This window comes from Artemia franciscana, chromosome 18 (genome assembly GCF_032884065.1).
Source record: "Artemia franciscana chromosome 18, ASM3288406v1, whole genome shotgun sequence".
NCBI classification, from domain to species: domain Eukaryota; kingdom Metazoa; phylum Arthropoda; class Branchiopoda; order Anostraca; family Artemiidae; genus Artemia; species Artemia franciscana.
The window spans coordinates 27356414-27383455 of NC_088880.1; the positions used below are offsets into that span (position 1 = coordinate 27356414).

The 27042-nt window shown below is 35.2% G+C and overlaps 2 protein-coding genes across 3 annotated transcripts in view; both read right to left on the minus strand.

Annotated features, from left to right (window-relative positions):
• LOC136038827 (brain tumor protein-like) overlaps nt 1–27042 on the minus strand; it is a 456036-nt gene that overhangs the window by 304404 nt on the left and 124590 nt on the right. The gene's annotated exons all lie outside the window — the stretch shown is intronic.
• The window catches only part of LOC136038826 (myotrophin-like), a 31768-nt gene continuing 18304 nt past the window's right edge, over nt 13579–27042 (minus strand). Inside the window, exons 3-4 of the mRNA XM_065722227.1 lie at nt 19615–19698; nt 13579–14828 (exon numbers count right to left, since the gene is read on the minus strand). Coding sequence (XP_065578299.1) covers nt 14742–14828; nt 19615–19698 — 171 coding nt within the window. The 3' untranslated portion in view covers nt 13579–14741. The remainder of the gene's footprint in view (nt 14829–19614; nt 19699–27042) is intronic.

Here is a 27042-nt window from a genome sequence, read left to right on the forward strand (position 1 = left end):
ATATATATATATATATATATATATATATATATATTATATATATATATATATATATATATATATATATATATATATATATATATATATATATATATATATATATATATATATATATATATATATATATATATATATATATATATATATATATATATATATTCACAGGTGGGACACAGGGACACAACTACAATGGCACGTAACGACTTACGTGCGCAGGGGGGCTTAGGGAGGGGGCGTGATGCACCCCCGCCAACTGGGTGTTGGGGTGGCGCGAAGCGTCACCTCAACAGCTAGTGTATCATATTTTTTACCACAATATTATATAAGCCCTTATCGACATTTTCATCAGGTATTTCAGCGGAAATCACATCGTCAATTTCATTAGAAGTAATTTTATCATTTAGCCAGATTAGTATATGTGCGTGTGGCAATCCTCGTTTTTGCCATTCCGCTGAGTACATCCAGCATCGCACTGAGTCAAACACTTTAAGTTTTACTATGTAGTTAATCAGTGATTTCAACTTTTCCCGGAAGACACGGGCCTTGATTTCATGTCTATGAACCGCCGATTGTCCTTGAAGTAAAGGCTGCTCTATCTCGTCCCAGTATTGATAAATAAAGTGTAATAAATAAACCTGGACGACCATAGAGACGAACATACGCAATAGCATCTTAAGCATATTGATGCATATGACAGGGACTGCCAGCATATGACGAAGGTAAAATCGTTAATCTTCCAAAGTTAGTGGTATTACCGTCATTTACAACTGCATCTCGCAAATGAATGTATTGTTCAGAGCAGAGCTTGGTCTGATTCAGACGGATAAATAGCAAACTTTCTGATTCAATCTTTGCATACATATCAACGATGTATTGGTGAAACAATTGACCGCATTTTAAAATATAATTATCTTAATGGTGACGAATCATTAGTCTTTAGGAATAATAATTCATTGCGCTGCATTTCTTATTCGTTTGTTTGTTAGCGGATGCATCTATCAATTTATTATTAAAGTGATAGCCGTCGACTCCATCCCAAAAAATGATAGTTTATTGTAGAGCATCGTAGCATCGGCGAGTTTCAGCAATTCTTACCAACTGAGCGTTTCGCTTATGAAGAATAATATCTCGAGCTAAAAACTGATCACAGACCATAACGATTGCCACTTGACCGATAGTTGGAGCATTGTATCTACGCACATATTCGCCAATAGGCGTTTTGTCGGCGGAAATAACAATTTTATGCGTATCAGTAGGCACCCCCGCCTACTGAACAGTTTTGAACCGCCTGCTGTTTTGAACAGACACACTAAATCATTATTTTCGTGGAACAGATGTTGCAATTGGGAAAAGATAGTCCTTTCAACGTCGGGAGAAATTTCGCAACGTGCATTCAATTCAGAATTGCTATTACTGATGAAGTACAGTTGTAAAAATTTATGATTCTCACCTGAGAATGGTAGAAGGGACCCTGCTCTATGATAAATTTGCCCTGTTACTTTGAAAGTAGGCATAAATTTCGATTTGGGCACGTAACGACGTCATTTGGAAACATTAGTTATATTTTCTGATGGTTAATAAAAAACGCTTAGATTCTTATGTAGTTCAAGTAAGCAAAGTCTTCAATGGCTCTGGTGGGGCAGCCAGTTGAGGAAGTTCAAGTTTTCCTGAGGCGCAGCTCATTCCCATTGTTTCACCATTAAATTTCAAGACCTTGCAATAGGGGCAAATGTTAGACATAGTCCCGATTTGAACACATCTCAAGCTAGAATCATCGACCGGGCTGTACCTGAATGCCAGGCGATTATACACGCATTGCTTTTCTAATACAGCGACACGCCTTCTTTTTTTACTTTCTCTATCAGCTACAAGCCTGGTTTCTTGTTGCTATGGTAGTTCCTCGACACGCTTTCTTTTTTTACTTTCTATGTCAACTGCAAGTTTGGTTTCGCAGTGCTCTGGTAGTTCCTCGATACACCTTCTTTTTTTACTTTCTATATCAACTGCAAGTCTGGTTTCGCGTTGCTCTCGTGGTTCCTCGACACACCTTCGTTGACGTAAATTGCACATTCCTAATCTGGCCCTTTCTCTTTGAATCGCAAGCCTGGTTTTGCGTTGCTCCAGTGTTTCGTCCTGGTGTTCAATTTTTGGTAACATTCTAGGATAATTTCTTTTTGACATTATTTGAAACTTGGATAAATTTTCTTTGAGTACAAAGCATTCTAAAGCTCAACAATTTCAAATAGACTTTCGAATTATTTTAATCCATTTTTTCGAATTATTTTAATCCAGTAATTCGAAAACAAGGTTTTCGAATTACTTTAATCCATTGTCAAAATATATTAAAATATTTTTGCAATTACCAGTTTCTTACATTTTAAACAATTTAATAAAATTGGAAGAGCCTCAATTTTTTTGAATACTTATTATTCAAAAAAAGTATTATTGATACTTGATTAAGATAGTGGTGAAGAAAATGAAAAAGAACTGAAATCTCTTTTCATGAGAGATTTCTTTCATCTCCCGTCCGTTATTTGTGTCCCAGTGTCCCAGTCTGTAATTTCTCTTTGAGTATCCCGGTCGTCATTTATATTCCTTGTGTCCCGGCTTTTAGTTTTCTTTTTCTCCTTTATTTTTCAGTTTTTTGTTTTTTTAGTTTTTTTTTCTTTTTCAGTTTTTAGTTTTTTTAGTTTTTTTATTAGTTTTTAGTTTTTTTTCTTTTTAGTTTTTTTTGTAGTTTTTACCTTTTTTAGTTTTGTTTCTTATTTAGTTTTTAGTTTTTTACCTTTTTTTAGTTTTTTTTTAGTTTTTTAGCTTTTTTAGTTTTTTTTGTATTTTCTTTTTAGTTTTTTCTGTAGTTTTTACCTTTTTTAGTTTTTTTTCTTCTTTTGTATTAATGCTAAAGCCAAGGTTCGAACCTACGTAAAACTTGCGAATATACAACATTCTTCGCTGTCCCATTGTTTGTGCACATAAATAGATTGTCAGGTTTACTGACTCTTGAACATGCAACATACAATTGTCCATAGGAAAAACAATCCGTATTCAGATCTATACCTCATTATTCTAATGATTGCCCTTGAGCTTTGTTGATGGTGATTGCTAATCTAACATTCCCTGTGTCCCCGTCGTCATTTATATACCCCCCTGTACCCCCGGCGTCCCCGTTGTAGTTGTGTCCCTGTGTCCCGGTCGTCATTTATATTCCCTGTGTCCCGGTGTCCCAGTCTGCAATTTCTCTTTGAGTGTCCCGGTCGTCATTTATATTCCCTGTTTTCCGGTCGTCATTTGTGTCCCGGTGTCCCGGTTTGCAATTTCATCAGTTGACAAACATGACGTCAGTCGACAAACAACTTCATGACGACATACATCTCATTCCTCATAATGACGTGAGTCGACCAACATGACGTCAGTCGACACACAAACATGACGTTAGTCGACAGACACACAAACATAGAACTTAGTTTAATATAAATAGATAGATGTCAGAGAGAACTATCGGAAGTTATGCAGTCAAGCTTTCGTTTCATCAAACCATGTTTCTGCTTTCGAGTGGAAAGCTGCGTTCTAGCAGGCAAGCAGGCAGGCACCAGTTTCAAATTGAAGATGGACTAAAGTCTATAAGTGTTAAATATATGTGGTAGTTACCCAGCCGCAGAGCCAATATATCTTCTTTGAGTGATGAATAGAAAAATTTACAGAAACAAAAAAGTGGGGACCGAAAGTGCTGCCATCTATTTTCCATCCATTTCTGTTCGTGATTTCAGCTGAGTTTATCATTGTTTTTCGCACTGGAATTGCGGTAGAGAAATGGTATCAGATGTGCCTCTTGAACTTTAAAAATTCTCTCATAGCTAAAGAAATTAGATTTTATCCTTTGCTCCTTTTTAAGTGAAGATGTTAGAAACTTGGCCTACGGCAAAAAAGTCAACTTTTGAATTAAGACAGATAGATTTTTTTTGGCGGCAGTCGATAGCTCTTGATGAGCTAATCAAAGTATTGCTCGTCCATTTTTGGTAAAAAAAAAATTCCTTCATGAGATGTACCAGTTTGAAAGTTTAAAGGGGTTGACAACTTCAATAGTAAGGTACACACTGAAACCAAAAATAGGCCGATACCAATTGAGACATATAGGGGAGTTTTAAGCAACAGTCGGCTGTTAGCTCATAATCACCTTCGGCAAAGATGGGTTCAAAACTTTTGCTACTTGGTGTACCTATTCTTTGATTTCGTTGTATGGATCCTTTTCAAGCAATTAGAGGAAGGGATTTCCCTGAAATAGAATAAAATTGTAGGATTTTGGGGATTTTAAGCTCGTAATTAGGTAATTAGGTTAATTAGGTTAAGACCAATTTGGTTCCAGTGGTAAGAAATGTAGGGAACTTGTAGGTAATAAACGACTGTTAGGCTACAATAATCTTCAGTCATGAGGGGTTTGCAACTTTTGCTAGTTGTAATGAGGGGTTTGCAGCTTTTGCGAGTTGGTGTTCCTAGTATTTATGTTAAGCTCCTTACAGATTAACAACTTCAGTGTTTAATCGAAGCGAGGAAACAAAACCAAAGTTTTGCTCTCGCAACACTTTACTCGGCAAACCCGAACGAAAGTTGCTGCAACACCTTACGTTACCCATGCAACGTAGATTTATTTTATTTTCTTATTTCCTATGGTATGAGATTGGCGCGTCCCTATCCCAGCTTAGATGCCATCGATTCCTGAAATTAAAAAAATTCTATTCTATTTGACAACCCAAAGACTAGCCCTCTTAGAAACATTGAAATGATTTTCATAAGACCCCGTAGTCATACCTAACCAGTATCTAAGACTAATTTCATGTCAGGTATGTTCTCACAAACATTATATTCTTCTTTTCTCTTCACCATTACTGTGGCACAGAGCTACCACATAGATCTGCTTAACGACTCATTTGAAAGGTAATTTCATATCCACGTGATTTTTTAAGTAATAGAAGATAATAATTCAAAAAAAAATCAAAAGGAACGCGAGACCTTCTTGTTCCTAGTCGAATGAGCCCTTTTCTAACCCGTTTTTACGACCAACTATTCTACACAAATTAGTTTGAAGAAAAAAAATACATACAGACCACTTCATTATATACTAAGGTAACCAGCGACAAAATTATTAGCTTTCCAGCTTATAGAACATATATCTGATAAAGTGGTTAATATAAATGACCTAACCTACCCCACGATATTTATTAGCAAAATCTGTAAAAACGTAGAAAAGCGCAATTTTCAGTAAACCGCAAGTTTTAAAGAATTCTACAAGTATGGGGGGAAGTCATTAACCGGTATGTTTGAACCAGTTTATCAGTCCTGTGTTACATTAAAGAGTGTACCCAGAATTTTGTTACTAGGGGGGGGGGTACAGCAAAACTTTTAAAAACGCATCAAAAATGTGTTCATATTAATTTTTGTTAGTTTTTACGAGCCGAGCAAACATTTTGGGAGAAGGGGTGTAAAACCCTTTAGCCTGGCCCCTTTTGGATACGGTATTGCTTATAATAACTATAAAGTAATAATTTTTGTATGTTTTTAAATTTCAGTTACGCTCTTTACCTCCCTGAGCATATTAGTTTGTTGCTGTTTTTTTTTTTTTTTTTTCAGGTTTTAAAAATACACACAATGATTTTAACAAAATCTTCTTTGCCAACTTAGCCAATGAAACTAAAGAGGTCAACATGAGTTTTTGTCAGAATAGGACGTCAAATACATGTTCAACCTTGCACCTCTCATAAAATTTCACTTTAAAAAAATATACAAATTTGTCACATGAATAGTCAAATGTGCATATTAAAGCAACATTCAAGTGCAAAGGGAACCTTGAGGAGTTGCAGATAAAAATATAATTTCTAATAAAATACTTTTCTATATGAAAACTTTAAACATTATCAATAATCCATAAATGTATGATGAAAATCGAAAATATTTATTTTGTAGTTTGGAAAGAACAATTGAAAACAGAAAAATTACGAACTTTCAAATAATATGACAGTTCAGGGAATGAGGTAATTGGGTCAATCATATATGACGAGATGTACGAGGTCCATGTCTAACCACTTTTCAAAGATACGTGCGTCATATCATCTTGTATGTAATGATGCATTTTTGTCAATTAAAAACTATTTGTTTGTCGAGGTGGGGGCTCAAAACTTCTTGTTTATGGGTGTAGACAATGAAAAATCAATTGACTCTGTCAGAATATTTATTCAATGTCATTTTGACGGTCTTTCGGCAAAAATGCAAGTTTGGTTGCACTGAACATCCCTTTCTCGTCGTACTAACTCGTTCATTGCTTAAAAAGGCATTGGATGTGGCAATTCTATTTCAAATGAGCCTACACACCAGTGCTTCCCATGCAGAAGTGAATTTCCTTGTTGTTCATGACGAGATAAGGAATTCCTTTTATATGGGTTTTTGACCATGGTTATTTCAATGGCGTATTTTCATTTTGATCTAGCCCTATTTTCAAGGGCCTTCAGGTTATTTTTAAAATTCCGATAAATTTGTTGTCGCATAAACTTTACTATTACATTTTACAACCAAATCAGCTTCACATGGTAAGTCTCCCTAACATGAAGTTTTTTTCTAATAATAATTTTTAAACAGTCGATTATTATGACTCGTGGTTTGCTCCTTACTATGTTACAGCCACTACTGCGATCATGATGTGGTAAATTTGTTTCACTTAAAGTTATCCAACTAAACTTATGAGTTTATGACAGCTGCCATATTTTCAAAGAAGCGGCCAAGAACCCCAAAAGGGTGAGAGATCTTGACGAAAATTATATCATCAAATTGAACCAAATAGAAAGCCCCAATGCAGGGTTCCAAGCTCCTATCTACGAGAATACAAATTTTTGCAATTTTTTTTCCGAGAAGAACGATAACAGGGATTTTTTTCCAGAGGTAACGCATCTAATCAATGCTTCTGAAGAATAAAGAGGAGTCAGCCTGAGTATGTGCTTTATGCACTTATGGTCAAATGAATTCCAGGCCTGAATTTCAGATACTTTTATTGGCTATGTTTCGTGTCCGTACAGGAGGACAGAGCAAACAAGAGATTCATACGTTCGGCTTTTGATCCTACTACTAACCTCCCTCTTTTTCAAGAGTAGTCCACGCCGTTGTAAAGACAGAGCAGGGTACTGATTTGTTGGTGCTGATTTCATCCCTGTATCTACGATTAATATCTATGATTGAGCCTATGTATTTAAACTTTTTAACTAGCTCAGGCTGGCAGTGATTCAGTATTAGAGGTGATTCAGATTCATCGGTGCTTGGCACTTCTGTCTTCTGAACACTAATGTCCAATCCCATGGGAGCAGATGATACAGATACACTCTTGAACATGTCCTTCGTTTCTAGGCAAGAACTATATGTCAGCGAGACATCTTCTGTACATTCCAAATCGGTGACATCGAAATAACCCATGTTATTTTCAGTGCAACCTTTCATGGCTTTCCTTTAAATCTAGTCCATCTAAAAGCCAAAAGCTCTGGAGAAAGAATGCAACCTTATCTCATACCGAATTCAAAATTGAGCCAAGACAAGAGCTCTCCGTTGATAGGATGCAGGATAAGATATTTACTTGTCGTATATCTGGATTACATGAACAATCTTGGTGGCGCTCCATCTTTCAGCATTGCAATCTAAATCCCACAAAGAACAGCCGCATTGAAAGCGGTGACAAAATCGATGAAGACTGCTATTGTTTGACCCTACGTTTCAGTATTTTTCTCAGCTTGAAGAGCCAATCTATGCAGTCTATGCCTGTTCTTAATTCAGTTTCGTTGGGTTGGTCCATCGAGCTCTTGCAGATTAAAAGCAATTTAGGAGAGCAATAGCAAAGATTATAGCAGCTATACTAATGAGGGATATACTGTGGTAGTTTTTACATTCAGCTCTTTCATCCTTCTTGACAACAGGGATGATAAAAATGTCTCGCCAATTTTGGGATAGTGATTCTTCCGTAAAATTATATTGAAAATATCCTGAAGTCTTGGAGCTAGGCTTGGGACTGCTTTGAGATTTTCGTTGGGTTCGAGTCGAATACTGAGGCTTTGTGATTCTTCAGTTTCTTGATTATTAACTGGATCTCTTGCAAGTTGGTAGGCTATCATCGAGACACTCATAGGGGTCATGCTGAATAGTTATCTTTCTTAGCGGACTGATTAGGAGAGCTACTGCTGTTTACACAAATAATATTGATACTGGAGGGTTGGTACAGATGTTGTAGGATTAAGTAAATTTTAACCGGAGAAATCCGTCGTTCAGTAATATCATCCTTATGTGTTGGAAAAGGTCATAGCATTGCTTCTTATCGCAGTTGTATGATCTTCATTTTTATCAGAGGCGTTTTTGGGAATTTGGTAGTTTCCTCAAATTTGAGTACCGTGCAGCCTTCTCCATTTCTGTTGCCATTTAAGCCCAATATACCTGGCAGTCATAGCGAGCCAACGTGTGGCATTCCTTCCTGATGTCCTTGAAGTCCGACATCACCCTATTGCTGCTTTTTAGATGCCAGTGTAATGGTCCCAACTGGTATTCATTCTTGCGAAATCATTTTCTTCTACCGAACATCTTTTCGGCTGCCATTTTTATATTCTCTGTGACTGACCTACATTCGTCCCCAATAGTGCTCACTAGCCCAGAGCCAAGTTGCTGAACAGATTAACAAGCTCTAAGCAAAATTGTTCCATGAACTTCTTTATCTCGAAGTGTTCTACCTCAGGGGAACGGGGAGGGTCGGGAGGCGAATAACTTTTTGTCGTGCTGTTAGTTTGACGGCTAAGATAAACTTCTCTACTGTGTTCTCGGGGCAAGTATCAGCACCTCTAAAGGCTCTATAATTCATGATGGATTTTCTCTAACCCCAAAGTTTTAGAATGTATCTGAGTTTGAGATAGTATCCTTCAATATCTGGATCTCCAGGTAATCCCATGCAACGACTGGTGCTTTAACAGGGTATTTATAATGGCTAGGCTGTGCAGTTGAGCAAAGTCCACGAATTTTCCCGCTCGCTCGAATCTACCATTCAATTCTAATTTGCTACAGCTTGTTTATTGTTGGCTTGACGGTTACCGACGTATACGTAGGAGTTGAAATCGCCTGCAATTGGTATTGATCAAACACCAGAACCATCGTTTCTAAGGTTCTTAGGTTCTGTACTAAGGTGAAGATAAGTTCATTTTCGATGGTTTCATTAACGCTCGTTTCGGATAAGGATGTCCCTGTAGAAGCATTTGAATTCAAATGCTTCTTCAATAAATGTTCTTGCTGTTAAATACTTGACTGAGCAAATATTCCAGCACCCCACACTAGGGGACTGTCAATATTTAAATTGGAGGCCAGCTCACTGACATTTTACAGGGGTCACCGGAGCTTCCGGCCCCTCACTTACTGGGATACCATAGATACAGGATTCCATTACTATTGATTGCCAATTCCATACGATTCACGGGATTAAATTTAAGTCTGATCCTCAATCCTAGTAGGGTGAGTTCTCGTTGAGGGGCGAGGGACAGAGACATTCCCCATGAATCGTCAAAGCCATGCCCACTGGGCACCAGGAATCCACCAGTAAGCTTCCACCACGGGACGAACGCATCAACTGCCAACTGAATTTTACTTTTGTTTTATGAGTGTGCATTGTATATTATATATTGTAAAATCTTTTTGAAATTAACTGTCTAGCGTCTCTGCTAAATAGTAGCTTTTCCTCCCTGCCGCTTGAAGAAAGCTATGTTTTAAAGACTTAAGGAAGGCCCTGCCCACCTTTACTTTTTTACAGTTAGGCCTCGATTTTAAAATAATTTCCGAAAATATGTTTGCAGGCAGTTTAAAAACATGTTTAGGATTATATTTTTCAAAAATTTACCGGGGGAAGTCCCCCAGTTTAACTGTTAGGTAGTAATTCAACTGCACGTGAGCGTTAAATTCACATATTAACTACCATCTAACAGTTTATAGGGATTGGATATGGATCCAAAAGAGTATCATTTAGGGAACGATGACTAAACTCGTCTTAATGGATTTTTCTGTTAATGAAAATAATAGAATTCTGTCCAGTAGTTTACCAAACAATCACATTGCTGCTTTAACTGTTTAGTAACTCGTGTATTTTTGTACATTATATTAATAGTCTTTAAGATAGCTTTGCAGCGCTGTTGAAGCTGATGCACGCCAACCTATGTTTAGCCCTTTTTTAAATTTTTTCCAGCAATTTTCTTTGAAATAGTGCAAGTAATCAAAATTTAGTCCTCCTAGCTTCATTAAGTGCATTAATCATGACCACCCAATGCAAAAAGCCAAATTATAAAAGGTTAATTCATTTTGCTCGGTGGCAGTGCCATCTACCTTCGTTAAACTGCTCAAAGCCCATCTACTCGACAGCCTATTATATGGCATTACCTGCTTGACGCCAGTCAAGAGTAGATGGCGATGAAAAGAGGACAGTAGCAAAACCAGCGTTTCTCGATTGTCGTGGAAATTTCAGAGAACAAAATGAAGCCTCATGGAAGTAAGAGACCTCGGATACTAAAGGCAGTTCAATGTACACCTCCGTACTAGATTCCACCTCCACAGTCACCATGGTATGAAGAACCAGTCATTATGACTGCTTCAGACCCACCTTACCTGAAACCTGAGGTATTTACAGCAAAGACGTGATTATCTAATACCCTGCTGTGTAACGAGAGTCCTCTAAACAAAAAAGTAGACGAGCTACAAGTTCTTATCAAAGAGACGAGTTGCAAAATTACAGCTGTTACTAATTGCTGGGACATTACTGATGAAACTGGGCGCATAAACGATTATACGAACTTTTTAAAGATATGACACAATCAAGGTTTGCAGCGCCGCGATGGAGATGCTGGCGTGAACCTTCGGCAAGACATACCGTGCAAGCTGTTAAGCCAACCTACGGTTACTTATTATGGAGGGATATAGGCTGAATGCAAGCCGGACTTTTTCTCTAGATGATTTTTGTGTTTTGTACTCGCAGTTGTGTACTATCCTGAAGCTGCTAAGAACAGGAGAGACCTGATACATTAACTAGAAGCTTTAATTGACAATGTACGCCGTTAGTACATTGCTCCTGCGTTCGTATTTACCAACGATTTCAATCTAACTCACAAACAATGGGTGTCCAGCGTGCTCGACTTGCACAAAGTTGTGAAAATTCCCACCACAGTGGTAGTACACTGGATCTCATATTTACCAGCCTTTCTGACTATTACCTCCCTTCTCGTTCCCTCGGTTCACTACAAAGCTCTTATCCCTTCATCATTCTGCGGCAAGCTAAGACTGCTTTCCCGAGCCCAAAGAAGAAGTTTACAACTCGACCCATGACTAAGGAGTTTATCTGTTCTTTCCAGACTTCGACTTTGACTAAATTTGTTCATCAAGAGATATAAACCTCAAAGTCTAGTCACTAACTTTTCTTCTCTTGCAAGAATATCATGAACTTTCCCACTAAAACAGTTGTGGTAAGCAACAGCGACAAGCCTTGGATAACGAAAGAATTTAGTACCCTAATCACGACCCGCTGCATGCGAGTGGTCAAACCGTTGCTGCGACGAAACACCGTAGCCAAACCATATCATTAAAATTTACAGGACGGCACAGAAAATACACGTTCGCGATTGAGTGTCACCACTTCGACGGTTGACCCCCAAAAATGGTACTCCCAGGTCAAGCAGCTATTGGGTAAGTGTTAGCAGCGACCTGTTGCACGCAAGAGGTCAAACCGTTGCTGCGGCAAAACTCCGTAACCACACGCAGAAGTTAAAAAAGAACTGTGATTCATATCCTAGAGAACTGCCGCCAGTCAAACTCCTAATTGAATAAGCGGCATTCCTGGCTAAACCTTTCGCATCCCTAATAAATCAATGCTTCAGACATCAAATCAAGAGAGCATATGTCCGGGTTGTACCTAAAGTGAAGGACCCGAAGTCATGTGAACAACTCTGTCCAGTTTCAACAACTCCGAATCTCGCTGAAGTCACCGAATCTTTTATTTATCTTGAACTCCTGGCGCAAATCAACCCTTCCCTAGACCCTTTCCATTATAGCTGTTTGAAAGGAAGCAGCCCTACCCATAACCTTGTGCGTCTCAATCACCTGACAAATGAATGGGTGGACAAGGGAAACACCATAATAGAACCTCTACTCGCTGATTACCGCAAAAGCGTTCCATTTAATTCGCTATATTACTGCTGTACAAAACCTGAAGCAAATGGGGAGCAGAAAACCGAATCTGCTGTTGATAGCTGATTTCCTCAGAAGCCGTCATCAGTGTGTCGATGCACTTTTTGCCGCAGATCTCAACTCTGAATGGGCTTAAATAACGTGTGGTGCTTCCCAAGGTACCAAGCTGGCTGTCTTGCTGTTCTTGGCTGTGATTAACTACGTTATCATAAAAATTTAATGAACGCTTTAAATACGTCGATGATCTGTCAGCCTTGCTGAAGTTTCTCATGAATAAATCCCAAGCAATACCCCAGTTCCAAGGTGAATTGAAAGATAGTTTCACTGATCAGTGCACGAATAATGTACTTCAAACTAACATTAATAAAACAAACGTGATAAGTTATAATCCGTTAAAAAGGGATGTAGCTTGTCCTGAACCCTGGTTCCCTACCGCTACAACTGATATTATTCTTTGTGGGACTTTAAGTGCTGACTGTTCATTCAGCTACCATGCTTCTAACCTAGTGAAAAGGGGAAATTAAGCTTTGCGATCACTAACTACACTTACGCTTACTCTCAACTACACTACGACTAGGTTTCCCAGTGAATCACTTACGACTGGCTTATATCTACTATATAAGTTCCTTACTAGAATACGCGTGCCCTGTTTGGGGGACCATAGGTGCACCACACTGACTACTCAAGTGAAGATCTCGAGGCTGTTCAAAAACGGGTGACGAAAATCATACTAAACCCCAAAAATGAGAGATATACAACTGCAAGTGCAACGTTGAAAATACCAACGCTGAGAGAACGAAGATTCCAACTCATATGCAAATTTGGACAGTCGCTCCTCACTAATGAAATACACAGTACGTTGTTCCCTCCTCCTATTGCCCCCAAAGTCAATATTCAACACACGGATAATTTCGACTCAATAAGATGCGGAACATATCGCTTTAGTAATTCTTTTATTTTGTTTTGTCAAAGTGTCATTAATCATGATTAGTTTTTTCTTTTCTTTTTGTTTTTTTTTTTTTGTTTCCTGTGTTGTAAGAAAAAGTGTAATTTAATTAATGCTTTTGCCAATACTACGAGCTGTTTTAAATAAATGAATCTTGAAATATATTAACTGCCATCTAGCTATTTTTAAAGAGTCGATATGATCTAAGTTAAAATATCCTGGGAACAAACACTAGACTCATCATCTTCAGAAGAAACATTTCGGGAAAAAATTTAGATATACCTTCTATTGACATTGAAATTAAAACAAAATACCATGGCAAGTAATTCTAGAATGACACAGTTGAACAATAATTTCCTACTAATTGTCCTAGATATTGTTTAACAAAAATAAATTCAAATACATAGTCCGCTGATAATTTTAATAACGAAACAATCCTCCATAAAGTAATAACTTTTAAAAAGAAGCTAGAATGTAAATAATCAAAGCAATCTTTTTCTTTATAGGAAATACAAAAAAAAATGACAGCACATGATTAGGGAAGCCAAGAATACATTGACAAAAAAATGTCAAACATTCAGCGTATTAGAAAGCTCTTAGCCAAGAATATGCAAATAAAGGATATAGACACGAACAAATTCAATAAACTCCAGCAGAGAAGATCAGAAAATATTTATAATAAATACACTAACAAGAACGCAAACTCTTTAAGCTTTAAGATTGCTAAAATATGTCCCTAGATACTCAGTTGGTAGAGGGGTAACTAGGATGCTAGAGGGACAACAAGGCTCTTTTGCCGAGGGAAGCAATTCTGCCGGAAAATTATTTTGAAAACAGCATCATTTTTAGGTTCTTATGGCCAAAATAGTTTGCTTTATAAACCTGACTTAATTTTAAATCTTCCGCTGGGCCTTTTGAAGCTGTACAAACTATGAGATTCTGTTCAACCTCGAAAAGCATTAAATTTCCTAGCCTGTCAAATGAATACTATATAATTAATCGACAAATTTCTAGTTATGTTGACCAAAAAGATAATTAGGTTATTTCACAAAGGAAAGTCTGTTCAAACTCAGAAAGAAAAACTATCATTTCCATCTTGTACACCCCAGTCAAATAAATTATCCCCCGTTTTTTACCTCTACCTTCAGAATAAAATGGGACGAGTGGGGTGACACTAGATTACTGTCACGAACTCTAAATCCCGACCATCAGATCCTACGGTACCCGCACAACAGCTTTAGCCGAACACAAACTATCCAATAGGCTCGGGCTAGAGATTGTAATGTGTTACACAAGTTTTTACTCAAAAACTAATTGCAATTTGCCCTCTAGTTAATATATTCCGTTTACCAGATGAAAAGTCAAATGACAGTATAAAACAACCTCACTTTTAACATACAGAACTACTTTTAAACGGTTACCTTAAGAAAAGGGTACATAGATTTGAAATGTTTATCAATGAAAAAGCTACAACAAGACTAAAAAAAAAAAAACAGAAAAATAAAATAAAGCTTTTTCATAAAGAGTGGTTGTTTTATGCTGTGACGTCACTAAATTGAAATAGAATCTATTTCAGAAGGGCTTTGATTTCGTCTTTCTCTGCGGCATCGAAATAGCTCGTACCATCCGGTGTCGTACCAGTTCTAGATGCTCCCTAAAAAAAATAACAGTGAGCATGGATGTTGGTTTATTGTCTAAGAGGTAAATGTGTATTACGTATGAAATTATTTTTTTATTTCTAGCATAACAACTTCTGTGTTTACCTCAGAAACCCCTAATCATATAATTAGAATGGGTTCACGCGCATACGCTTAAAATTTCGTATTTCTGACAATTTACCAGAAATTTCCAATTCATACGTTGTTTTTTACATTAGGTTTTCAATATATTGTTCTTCATCATTGTGCACTACCAGATATAAGAAATCCTGTGCATGTATACATGTTCTAGGGAAGAGTGCCTTTAAAGGAATATTGCGCAAATAAACTTCAAAGAATTGTAGCAGGAGAAGCAGAGTGGGTTTTCAAAAAACAGGTCATGTGGAATTAGTACCTGAATAATAAGGCATTGAACTGTGTGCATATATCCGAAAGGAAACAACTATCTAGTCTTATAATATAAAATATAAATTGTTATAATCGTAAGCTATACATATACTATCTTTTAAAACGAGCAATAATTGTATATTTATGCGTGTATGTATGTATGTTTTTTTTTTCTCGAAAGCGGCTCCATATTTGTTCGGTAAAATTGGCATCCTGGGATATTCTGGCCGGAAAAAACGATCTAAATAGGTCAGAAGATTGAGAAAATTTGTTAACAGCCTTAATTTTAGAAGAAAAAAAATTATGTGAGTGACGTCATTTTTCTATATATCAGTATTTGAATAGCGTTGTCACACTTGTGCCACTTATGTGGAAAAATTTAAGATTTTCATGCATGGAGAAGTTTATATTAAATTACTTGAAGAGCAAAAAACTAGTAATTGCAAAGATATTTGCATATGTTTTGACAAGGGATTACAACAATTCGAAAACCTTATAAAAAGGAAACTAAAAGTTTGAAACTTAATACATGTCGTTCTTAGAAATCGGACTAGCTTCAATAATCAATTATCTTTGAAAAGACTCAGTATGAAAAGATAATAAGAAAACAAAAAGTTGGAACCTTAGTAGAAATCGTTGTTAGAAAAACATCAGTACCGAATTTCTTTTCCTATAAGTATAAGCAGTGTCTTTTTGAAAAAAAGTTGAAAAAATTTCAGGTTCAGTTCAGAATCACTAAAGTTATTATGTTAACTGCAAAAATATTTACGGTGCCTGACCAATAATTTCAATGTTTTAATTCAAACTAGAAAAATGCCTCATTGTTTTCTTAAATAGTCTGTTTTCTTGTTAGATAAAATCCACTCACTACGTGATCTAACTTACAGGTTTGAACGCAACCAGTTATATAATGTCAGTAGGAACTAGGAAGGCCCCAAAAAACGAAAATTAGCAAATATTACAAGTGATGATTCTCTATTTTGACAAGGGATTAAAATAATTCAAAAACCTTTAAAAAGAAAACCAAAAGTTTGAATCTTAATACATATCGTTGTTAGAAATTGGACTAGCTTAAATAATCAAATATATTTGAACAGGTCAGTATGAAAAGACATTAAATTACGTAAAGAGCGAAAAACAGGTAATTAGAAAAATATTTGTATATATTTTATCAAGGGATTTCAACAATTCAAAAACCTTAAGAAAGAAAACAAAAGTTTGGAGTTTAGAAGAAATCGTTGTTAGAAATTGGACTTGCTTTAATTATCAAATATCTTTGAAAAGCCCCAGTATGAAAAGACAGCAAATTGTCTGCAATTAGAAGACAAGCGACAATGATAATCTACATTGAAGCTTAGTAGATATCGTTGTTAGAGATCAGACTTGCTTTAATAATCAAATATATTTGAAAAGTTTACAGTCTTGAGACCGCAATATGAAAAGACAGCAAATTGTCTCAAATTGTCTGCGGTTAGAAGACAAGCGACAATAAGAATCCATATATAAAAGCCTGCCACGTGCCGAGTGCCGTGGCCCGGCGCTCCCACTCCTCGTACTATATCTATAGCGTACGTAGTTCCCGGTACTATAATATAATTGATATACTAAATATAAATATATGTTTTGAATATAAATTGTTCAAAAATTATAAATATATAATTTTTATAGGAAAATATAATTTTTTATAGAATATAAATTCTTATAAAAACTGTTATAACTATAAACTTATATAAATGTTATAAAAATAAGAAAACAAGACTTTATACAGTTATTACTGATCGTATCAAGTGCCGTGTTTGTTGCAAATATTTCAATTTGGCACAATTACTTAATTCAATCATTTTATTTTATAATGTGAGACAAAGAAAAGTAAGAATTCCGTATCTGCAATCGTTACTGAGAAGGTAAAAAATCAGCTTGCTTTGTGTGCATTCAAAAGGGTGCTTAATATAATCAAATCAATTAATTCACTATGTGAAAAAGAGACAAATAAAAATGGCAAATCTTTGACCGTTCCGAAGAATCCACGTTAGGTTTCAGCTTTGTATTTTCAAGATACAACGTTAAATACGCACAAACGTTAAAGACACGTCACCACGGCACACAGGTGCCTGAAGCCGATTCAGCCGAAAGCCGCGCTACTTTCTTAGCTCTATGTATCTCAAGGTTTACTATACGCGTTATTTTAGGTTTGACTTTTTTTTAGGTTTGATTTGTTCAATTTTCGGTTCGCTCGTTATCATTTATTCATTCATAGTAATTTCTGTTCGCTAAAGTTTGAATTATTACACGGCTTTGTTCCTGCTTGTCTAAGGTTTAAATATGGCTCTTCAGATTTCTTTGAAAAGATATTTTTTGTAAGTACTTTTTAAATTAATCATGGTTGCAGCAGCGGCTGTAACCTAAAGGACGAACCACGTGCCATAGTAACCGAAAATGAAAAACTGCCTTTAAAAACAAACTGGCAAGTGAAAAACAATTGCCATTTGTAGCTGTTTGAGGAATGGTAGTTACTATCTTGATCAATTTTATAGTAAGTCTCCTGCAAAATTAAATTTTAAGGGAATTTCGAAAAATAGCCTGAAAGAACTAAAAAATGGCATCGGATCAAAACAAAAAGTACACCGATGAAATGGTCTAAGCCCAAAAACTCTATGACCTACAGAAAACGTATAGTCCCCTGAATTGAATAGAAAAAATCACTTTTTTTCATGGGTAGCATCTAGTGTCCTAGTTTGTTTTGTTTGCTTCTCCACTGCTACCACGGTAGTGGAACACAATAGAGAGCTTTTTAACAGCTCATTTTAAAGAAAATTTCTGTATCTAGTGCCTTTTGTGAGTACCAAAACCTCACGTTAAAAATTAAATCCGTTTTTTGACAATAGTCAAAAGAATCAATCTAGTACAATGTTAATCTTCGGAGAATTCTCCCAGCCTCAGCCCAGAAAGCCTCTGAAAAAAAATGATGAAACGTGAGCCAGAAACTGCAGTTGCTAGGTGTCACAAGCGTTCACCACTCCTCAAAAGGGAGGCTATACGACAGGCAGCTTTTGTTTACAAAACCAAACTTGTCCACTACAAAATCAGATTATCTTTTCTTATAATGTGTCAATCACGAAAGACAACTAATCTTGTTAAAGGTCAAATAGACACAGAATAAAAAAAAATAATTTGTGAGAGCCGAGATAAATACAAAAGAGTAAATAAAAAAGGTTTAAGGGAGCTAACCAAACCCAAACAGTGATTCCACTTCACATAGTCCTCTGACTCTGTTTGGTGGGTATCTTAAAAAAGTTCTAAATGATGTAGCTACATTTTGATTTGTCTGATTTGGTCTATGGCTTTTTTAGCGAGTATTCTTGAGTAAAAAAGTAAGCCCCGTGATAATTCGTGAAATACTGTTTTACATATCCTTCGTGAGATATTTGACTTTAAAAAAAATTGCAGGGGGGGGTATACCAACCATGCTCCCTCACTTACTGATGATTCAAGTCATGATATCTACTGATTTTTAACCAGTAGAGATATTTCCCTCCTTCAGGATATCTCATTCCACCGGATGCACTTCACTCAAGGAAAACCAAGAAGGTCAATGAAGCAGTAAGTAGCTTTACAATACCCAGTATATAATGCTAATATTATTCTCTGGCTATGTCGTAGTTAGATTAATTAAAGACGATTGGAGAAAACCAATTTTGTTACAAACTAGTTGTTAGCCCCTTGAAAGCAATTGCCTTGATGATAGGCCCAGAAATAAGCCGAAATAAAACTAATACCTAGAAAAGAAGTGTTTTTTTTAAATCAGTGAAACATGAGAAAATCCATGTTCTCATATTTCAATGATTCAAAATTAATACTTGATTATAGTCGCTTTTTCAGTCCTAAAACAAAAATTTTGCCAAAAATTTTAGTAGCAATTAATTTTCCACGAGTTAAAAAGTCGAGTCATTATTGGTGAAAATTGTTTTGATAACTTGAGGAAAAACATTCAAAAACTAAGGAAGCAGCAAAACAGAATGGCTAATTTTTTAGATTATAAACATTTTAGGCAAATGGAAGACCGTTAGTTGTTCCTAGAATTAATGAATTTTTGCTTTGGTTGCCTACAGATATCTTCAGAGACAAAATACCCTAGGCTATGCTAGAAGATTCTAAAAAAAAATAATCAGCATAGCCACTTAAGCTGCCGAGGTGGCTATGCTGAATTTGTTTCCAAACTTATATTCTTTTTAGTTTCCCGACTAAATATGACGTTGCTAAAAATGGTTTAATTGTCTAGCCATTGGACGGCAAAGCGAAATTAAGGGTTTCTTCATCTAACAATTCAATTTCTCAATATAAGAATTGTCCATGATTGACACTGGATATGTACAAACTAGTCAGTACAAAAAATACCTTTTCCAGGAGTAGCTTCACACAGGCAGTATGACCTTCCCAAATAGCAGCAAGTAGGGCAGTTATTCCATGTTTATCTTTTTCCTGAAAAACAAACATACAGACTGCTTATCAGATAAAGCACTAGAATAGTCACAATTAACACAATAATTACGGAGACACGAGAAGAAGAAATTGGAGAAATAAACAACCTTGAATCTACCATGTTTTAATAAACGTAACTAGGTTTATGTTATATGTCCAAATTAATGGCAGACACACGAGTTTCTCCTAAAAACTGTTCAAGGCTCATCTTTCTCAACAACTTATTTTCTGAAAACAAATTAGAAGTGTAAACCTAGGCATTCTAGCCAAACATATTTTTTAAGGTAAAAAAAAGGAGAAAGATTCAGCGATCAGCAAAGCATTGGATCAGCAGAGTTAGCTAACTGAATATAATCATTTAGTTATTTAAGGACCACATTAAGGTACAATCAAATCAAGGACCAGGTTGAAGAAAAGGTGCAAACTAATTAATATCAGCTCTTTGGCTGTAGATTTCTTCTTTAAACTTGCAAAATTGTGATTCAGTCTAATTTATTTATTTTTGCTTAGTGCAAGAATCCACAGAAAGTGTGTAAAACTACACGATGGCTGAACTCCAACCCCCATTGCACTCCCAGACTGAAGGGACATGAAACAGACTCCCCCGGTTAGGACTTTCGAATCTAATGCCGCATCCTTTACCTTTTAACAATCCACAGTAACGCCATCTTTCATCCTCAAACACTAAGCTTAGTAGTGGTTCAACTCCAGCTAAACCTGGTAACTCCAAATGATAATTTAATAAACATAGCTCAAAAGTGCAGTCTTGATTGAAAGTGAAAAACTAAAATAATGTACCCAAACAGATCCCTTTTTAAAGATAGTAACGAAAAATATCACGTTAAGCTTCTCAAAAACCCTTGAACTCGTTAGAAATCACATCAAAGGACAAAGTCATCCTTTATTTTATACAACTGTGCTGTGGATGGTTAATTTCGTCAATATCACATGTTACATACATTATCAAATTATTTAATACGTGAGTTTCAAGGAAGGAAGGTCAAATACCCCATAAAATCACCATTTTCCTGTTGATTTTAATTAGTTTCGTAAGATACCTCCTCCAGTGATGAAGGCTCTTATTGTATCACCCTTTAGTACTTCTCAATTCCATAGTCCTACTGTAACCCTCTCTTGATTTTACCCTGCATTTTTTTACCCCAACATCAAGAAAAATCAACCCTACTTATGCACACAATATTATGTTATACATAATATTATGTTGCATGGCAATAATAATAACAATAATCAAAATCTTTTCTTTTTCTGTAGTGATCAAAATCTTTTGCAAAGATAACTAAAACGTTTTATTTTTTCTATTCTCAAACTATCTACGTTATTTTCAAGGACAGATGGTTAAGTATCCCTTAGAATAATCATTTTGCTGTTTATTTTTAATTAGTTTTGTAAAATACATTTTCCAGTGAAAGAGGCTGCGATTGCATTACCCTCTGTTAGTGCACGAATACATAGTCCTATTGTATCCCTCTCTTGGTCGTACCTTGCATTTTTACTCTCAATAACAAGATAAATCCCTCCCCGTCTTCTTGAGCATCGGACCTGTGAGCGCCCCTTCTTATGTACAAATAATACACGAAAATAATAATAATACAAAACTTTGCCTTCTTCTTTTGCCTACCATATTAGTGAAAAGCGAGATAGGCTATGGAAATACTTCCGCACAACATCAAAAATACTACACTTTCTTCCGATTTTCTAGTGAATTAAATTTAAAAAAAAACAAGTTTTTTTTAACTGAAAGTGAGGAGCGACATTAAAACGAACATAAATTACGCTGTATAAGAAAGGGGCTGTTTCCTCCTCAACTCCCCGCTCTTTACACTAAACTTTTTTACTGTTTCAAAAAGTAGAATTGAGAGAAAGAGTCAAGTTTTAGCGTAAAGAGCAGGGAGTTGAGGAGGAAACAGCCCCTTTCATATACGGAGTAATTTCTGTTCGTTTTAAGTTTTAATGTTGCTCCTTACTTTAAGTTAAGAAAACTTTTTTTTTTATTTAAATTCTGAACTTTTTCGATTAATGTATGTTTTGATTTTGGCTCTCCGCAGATGAATGATTAAAACGAAATTTGTATATTTGTTTGTTTTTTTTTTTTTGCTAAACGGCTTTTTCGTAGTTCTGATCGAATTATTTTGAGAAAAAAGGAGCGGGGGAGGAGGGCTGGATGCCCTCAAATTTTTTGGTTACTTAATAAGGCAACTAGAACTGTTAATTTTTTACGAACATTTTTATTAGTAAAAGATATACGTAACTAACAAATTAGTTTACGTAACGAACTTCTATATTCGTATGTCTTTATTACGTATATGAGGGGGTTCACCCCCTCGTCAAGACCTCGCTCTTTACAATAAAGCTTAAATTTTGTCCCAATTCCTTAAGAATGACCCACGAATCACAAGGGCCGTAGAATAAATAGTTGAAATTACTAAAAATACTTTAGCGTAAAGAGCGAGGTATTAGGAGGAGGTGAACCCCTCATATGCGTAATAATTTCTGTTCGTTTTAAGTTTTAATGGTGCTCCTTACTTTCAGTTGAAAAAACTTTTTCATATTTGTTTTTTCATTTTTTAATAATGCTAGAAAATCCTGCGCCCCCTTTGCGGAAATTTTCTTCCGCCATGACAAATTCCTCCACGGAAAGATACCCCACATAACCCCCTCTTCTCAACCCCTTCCCCCAACCAGTAAATCCCTCTGAAAACGTTTGTACACTTCCCAATGACCATTACTATATGCAAACACTGGTCAAAGTTTGTAACTTGCAGCCCCTCCCACGGGGACTGTGGGGGAGTAAGTCGTCCCCAAAGACATACTTATAAGGTTCTTCGACTATGTTGAATAAAATAGCTATGTCAGAATTTTGATCCGGTGACTTTGGGGAAAAATAGCGTGGGAGGGGGCCTAGTTGCCCTCCAATTTTTTGGTCACTTAAAAAGAGCACTACAACTTTTAATTTCCGTTAGAATGAGCCCTCTCGCGACATTCTAGAACTACTGGATCGATACGATCGCCCCTGGAAAAAAAAACAAACAAACAAAGAAACAAACACGCATCCGTAATCTGTCTTCTTGCAAAAAATACAAAATTCCACATTTTTGTAGATATGAGCTTGAAAGTTCAACAGTAAGGTTCTCTGATACGCTGAATCTGACGGTGCGATTTTCGTTAAGATTCTATCACTTTTAGGGGGTGTTAATCCCTATTTTCTAAATAAGGCAAATTTTCTCAGGCTCATAACATTTGATATTTCATAAATTTATATATTTAAAATCAACATTAAAAACAGATTTTCTTTCTGTAACTATTAGTGTCAGAATTCCGTTTTTTAAAGTTTTGGTTGCTATTGAGCCAGGTCACTCCTTGCTGCAGTTCGTTACCACGAACTGTTTGATAGCATTTGCAGGATAAACTTATAATCAGTAAAGGAAAACAAATCAAACACTTATGTCAGAAACAGTCATTCCTCATAAAGTCATCAAAAAAAAAAAAAATTTGACATCCATCGTCTCAGATTTAGAAAAATAATGGAATATTTCTTCATTTTTTTATGCTTTCTGTTTGGTTGTTTTTTGTAGCTTTTTTTGTTGTTTGTTTTTTGTTATCAACTTTTCGGATTTTTTTTCATGAACCTCATCAGTTCATTTCAATTATTCAAAGATTTCAATTTTTGGCAATTACGCCTTATGGAAGACGAGTATAAACCTGTAAAATAATTTGAGATTTATTTATTGATTAATTTTTTATGAGATATAGGATTATTTTTAATTAACAATCAATTTCTGATTATTTTTTTTTTGGTGATAGATCTCAGCTAGAATGGATGGATGACAGACTATCTATCAACAAGTGAAATGACATCATATTATACAACCATGAAATAGGCTTATGCTAGCTTTGCCTCTTACTCAGACTATCTATCTTGGCTTTTTCTCCAATTAGCCATGGCTCTTAACTTTTTACATCACAGTCCACCAACTTAATTTTAATTCAAAAATCAACTGTATTTTTGGCCCCTATTTTCTTCAGTCCTGTGGTTCTAATTTTTCAATGCAAGAAAACGATTTAGAGCATTATTCGATAAAGTCGCGATACATTTGCGCCTTTATCCATCTACCAAATTACGTTTTTGAAACTTGTTATACATTTTCTTTCACTTGAAAAGTTAAAATTGGCTAAGAATCGATGAAAAATAGAAAATTTAGTATTTTCTTAAAAAACACTTTATATTATCCCATTTATATCACTCTCAGACTAATGCTGAAGGTAGTATACTCTACGTAAATTTACACAATTCCAACTCAGTGAATGAACAGATATGAAACTTGTGAGCGCAGTGATAGAAGTATCTTGTCATTTCAGGAAAGATACAGCTGTATGTACATCGTACAATCGCATATTTCATAGGGAATATAAACCTTAACTGATGTTCTATTTGGTTCATTTATTAACGATTAATTCTAGGATAGTTTTCCTAAAAAGAGGTTTTCAAAAAAAGTAAAAAGCAATTTTGAAACTTAAGACAATCATAAATATGTCCTATATTAACTCAAACTCAAAATAATCATAACTTATTATCAAAGAATAAATGGAACGCAAAACGAATACAGATTAAAATAAATAATCAAATAAAAGATAAACTCAACTCAAATTTAAAACAAACAGAAATTACTGCAAACAGAAGTTTGGTTACTGCCCCCCCCCCTAATCGTGAACCTTCTGAAGTCATCTTTTACGTTACAAATGTATTAATATCACTAATATGGCTTTTATATGTAAAAGGGTTGTAATAACCCATTCAGTGGTTCATTTATGAATCATGGTATAGCCTTGATACTCGGTTAAAGTTTGGAAATGTATATCTGACGTAGCAAAAGCTGCAGATTTCTACTTCCCCAATATTGAAGCACCAAGGACAATGAGAATTGTATTAAATTTTGAATTGCTTACGTGAAAACTCGCGCGGTCATTTATGTCTTAAAAATAAGGAAAACACTCGCGCGGTCATTTATGTCTTAAAAATAAGGAAAACTGTGATTTAAATTTTCAATGAAAAAGATGTTCATTAGGAGTTGGAAAATTTTCGCTTCTAACAGGCGTGAAATTTAAAAAAAGGAAACATGGGTAAAATTAGCAAAGATACGCGCAAAAGATTTGACACCACACACACTTTTCAACACTTTGTTAATATTTAAATTATTACAACCAACAAGCGTAAGTTACATTCACTTCGATTTGTTGGAACAGAATTTAACTTATCAATGTGATATGAATAGTAAAAGTCATTTATAATCCGAACCCTGCCATGTTTTCTGTTATAAACAGCTGTTACCCTTCAACCTAACTTTATTGGACAAAATAATAAAAATTGGTCACCATTCTTTAGTGTATTGAGTGCACAAGAACTGGAACTAGTTTATGAATTTTTTAAGAGTACAATGGCATAATCATCAATTTACATAAAATAGCCTGATTCAGTATAGCAGTTATGTTAATGTATGTTTCTCCTTTCATTCTTTTTTGTTAATTGATATTTAGTAGATCAATTCTTACTATTTTATGTTTCTTACTTGTTGGCAACAAGCCCAGGGCCTACTGTACTTTTGTTTTGCTAAATAAATAAACGTGTAAGAGAGGGAAAAAAAATCAAGTCTTAAAATTAACTTGCGAAGAAAACAATAGTGAGACCTCTCCTTTTTCACATTCCAAGTAAGATTTATCTACAATTTCGTCACCAGCTTTTCGACAGTCTAGAATAAAATACGTTTATTCTAATACCTGTTTTTTCTAACGTTTATTCTGTTATAAAATACCTGTTTATTCTAAAATTAAACAATCATTGATGCTAGATTACTTCTAAAAATGGAAAAGCTTTCTGCAGGAATTATATAATGCAACTTTTGAGATTTAATTGACGCTTATACAAAATAAAGAGCGTCTTTTCCAGAATGTTAATTGCCGTCAAGTTTTCGGTTTTGAGCTGCTTTCACTAAATTATAATTGTAGCATTCTTTCAGAATGTATTAACAATGAAAAAAAAAGCACATTATAAAATCGTTTTTGATAATTATTTCAATGATCATATTAGAATGAAATGTTCCAAAGGACAAAAGAAACACATGAAAGTTTTTAACAAATTAAAGCTATTCCTGGCCGAATTTGAAACACAACAATAAAGTTTTTACAAACAAATACAAAGTAGAAACAATAGGGAAAATCTTTTCAAGACAGTGGAAAACAATTCTGTGAATATTTCGGCACTATGTCCAAGGGCCGTCTTCAGCGTGATACGAGAACGAGAGAGAAAATATGTATATATAAATAAACTTACACTAAAATGTGAGAATTAAAACTAATAATGTTTTTTTTTTAACTTTTTTAAAAACAGCCCTAGCATCCTTACTTCAACGAAGTTATACCAGGACTGACAAAAAGAATGAAGTGAGATGATAAATTCATTCAAACCAAAGAGAACAAAGTGATTAAATGCAATTTCTCAGAGCCAACCTTGCATTTTTAGCAGCCTGTCTCAAAGGCCTTTTCATAACTGGTTCAATACTATTATAAATATGTTTAGTAAAATATTTTGTTGGATCATTTTTAATTAAATTTGAGTATAAAGGATTTAGTGAGTAATCCCCTAAGTCCCTGTTCAAAGAAATATTATTATTTGTTTTGAGACTAATTTCGATTGATTCCCGAACCACCTATTTTATCCCCAAATCATTACTGATGAGTGAAGATTTTTCAAAAAGTATCGTGTGGGAGGGTTTATTAAATATATGCCAACCTAAATCAGAATCAAAGGAGTTGTTGGAACTATTTGAAATTAATGCCTTGTCTTTGTCTTTTTTATGTTGTTGTAACCGTTTTTCTAGATTCTGATGGGTCCTGCCAACACAGTAATTTCCACAATCACAAGGTATTTGATAGACCCCTCTTTGGCGAGTAACTGGGGTCTTATCTTTACAGGAATTTAAGAAATCATTGATTTTAAAATTATTAGTATAACTACGTACAGATTATTTTTTGTGGAAATATTTGTTTTTAATTTTGTTATGATTTTTGGGATATACGGAAGATAGACAATATTTGAGGGCTTATCAGTAGCCTCACATTGTGAAATATCTTCTTCGAAAATGCAATTCTCAGCCTACCTCCGGGAAGGCAGCCCCCTAGCCTCCCCAATGGAGAGCTTTAAAATTGCTTTTGTGTCTTGCTTATGCTTGTACAACAAGGCAAACAATTTTGAAGCTTTTAGCAATACTGTAAGTTTGATAAACAAATTAATATAATTGTTGTGCTAATAGGCTGATAAATATATAAGTA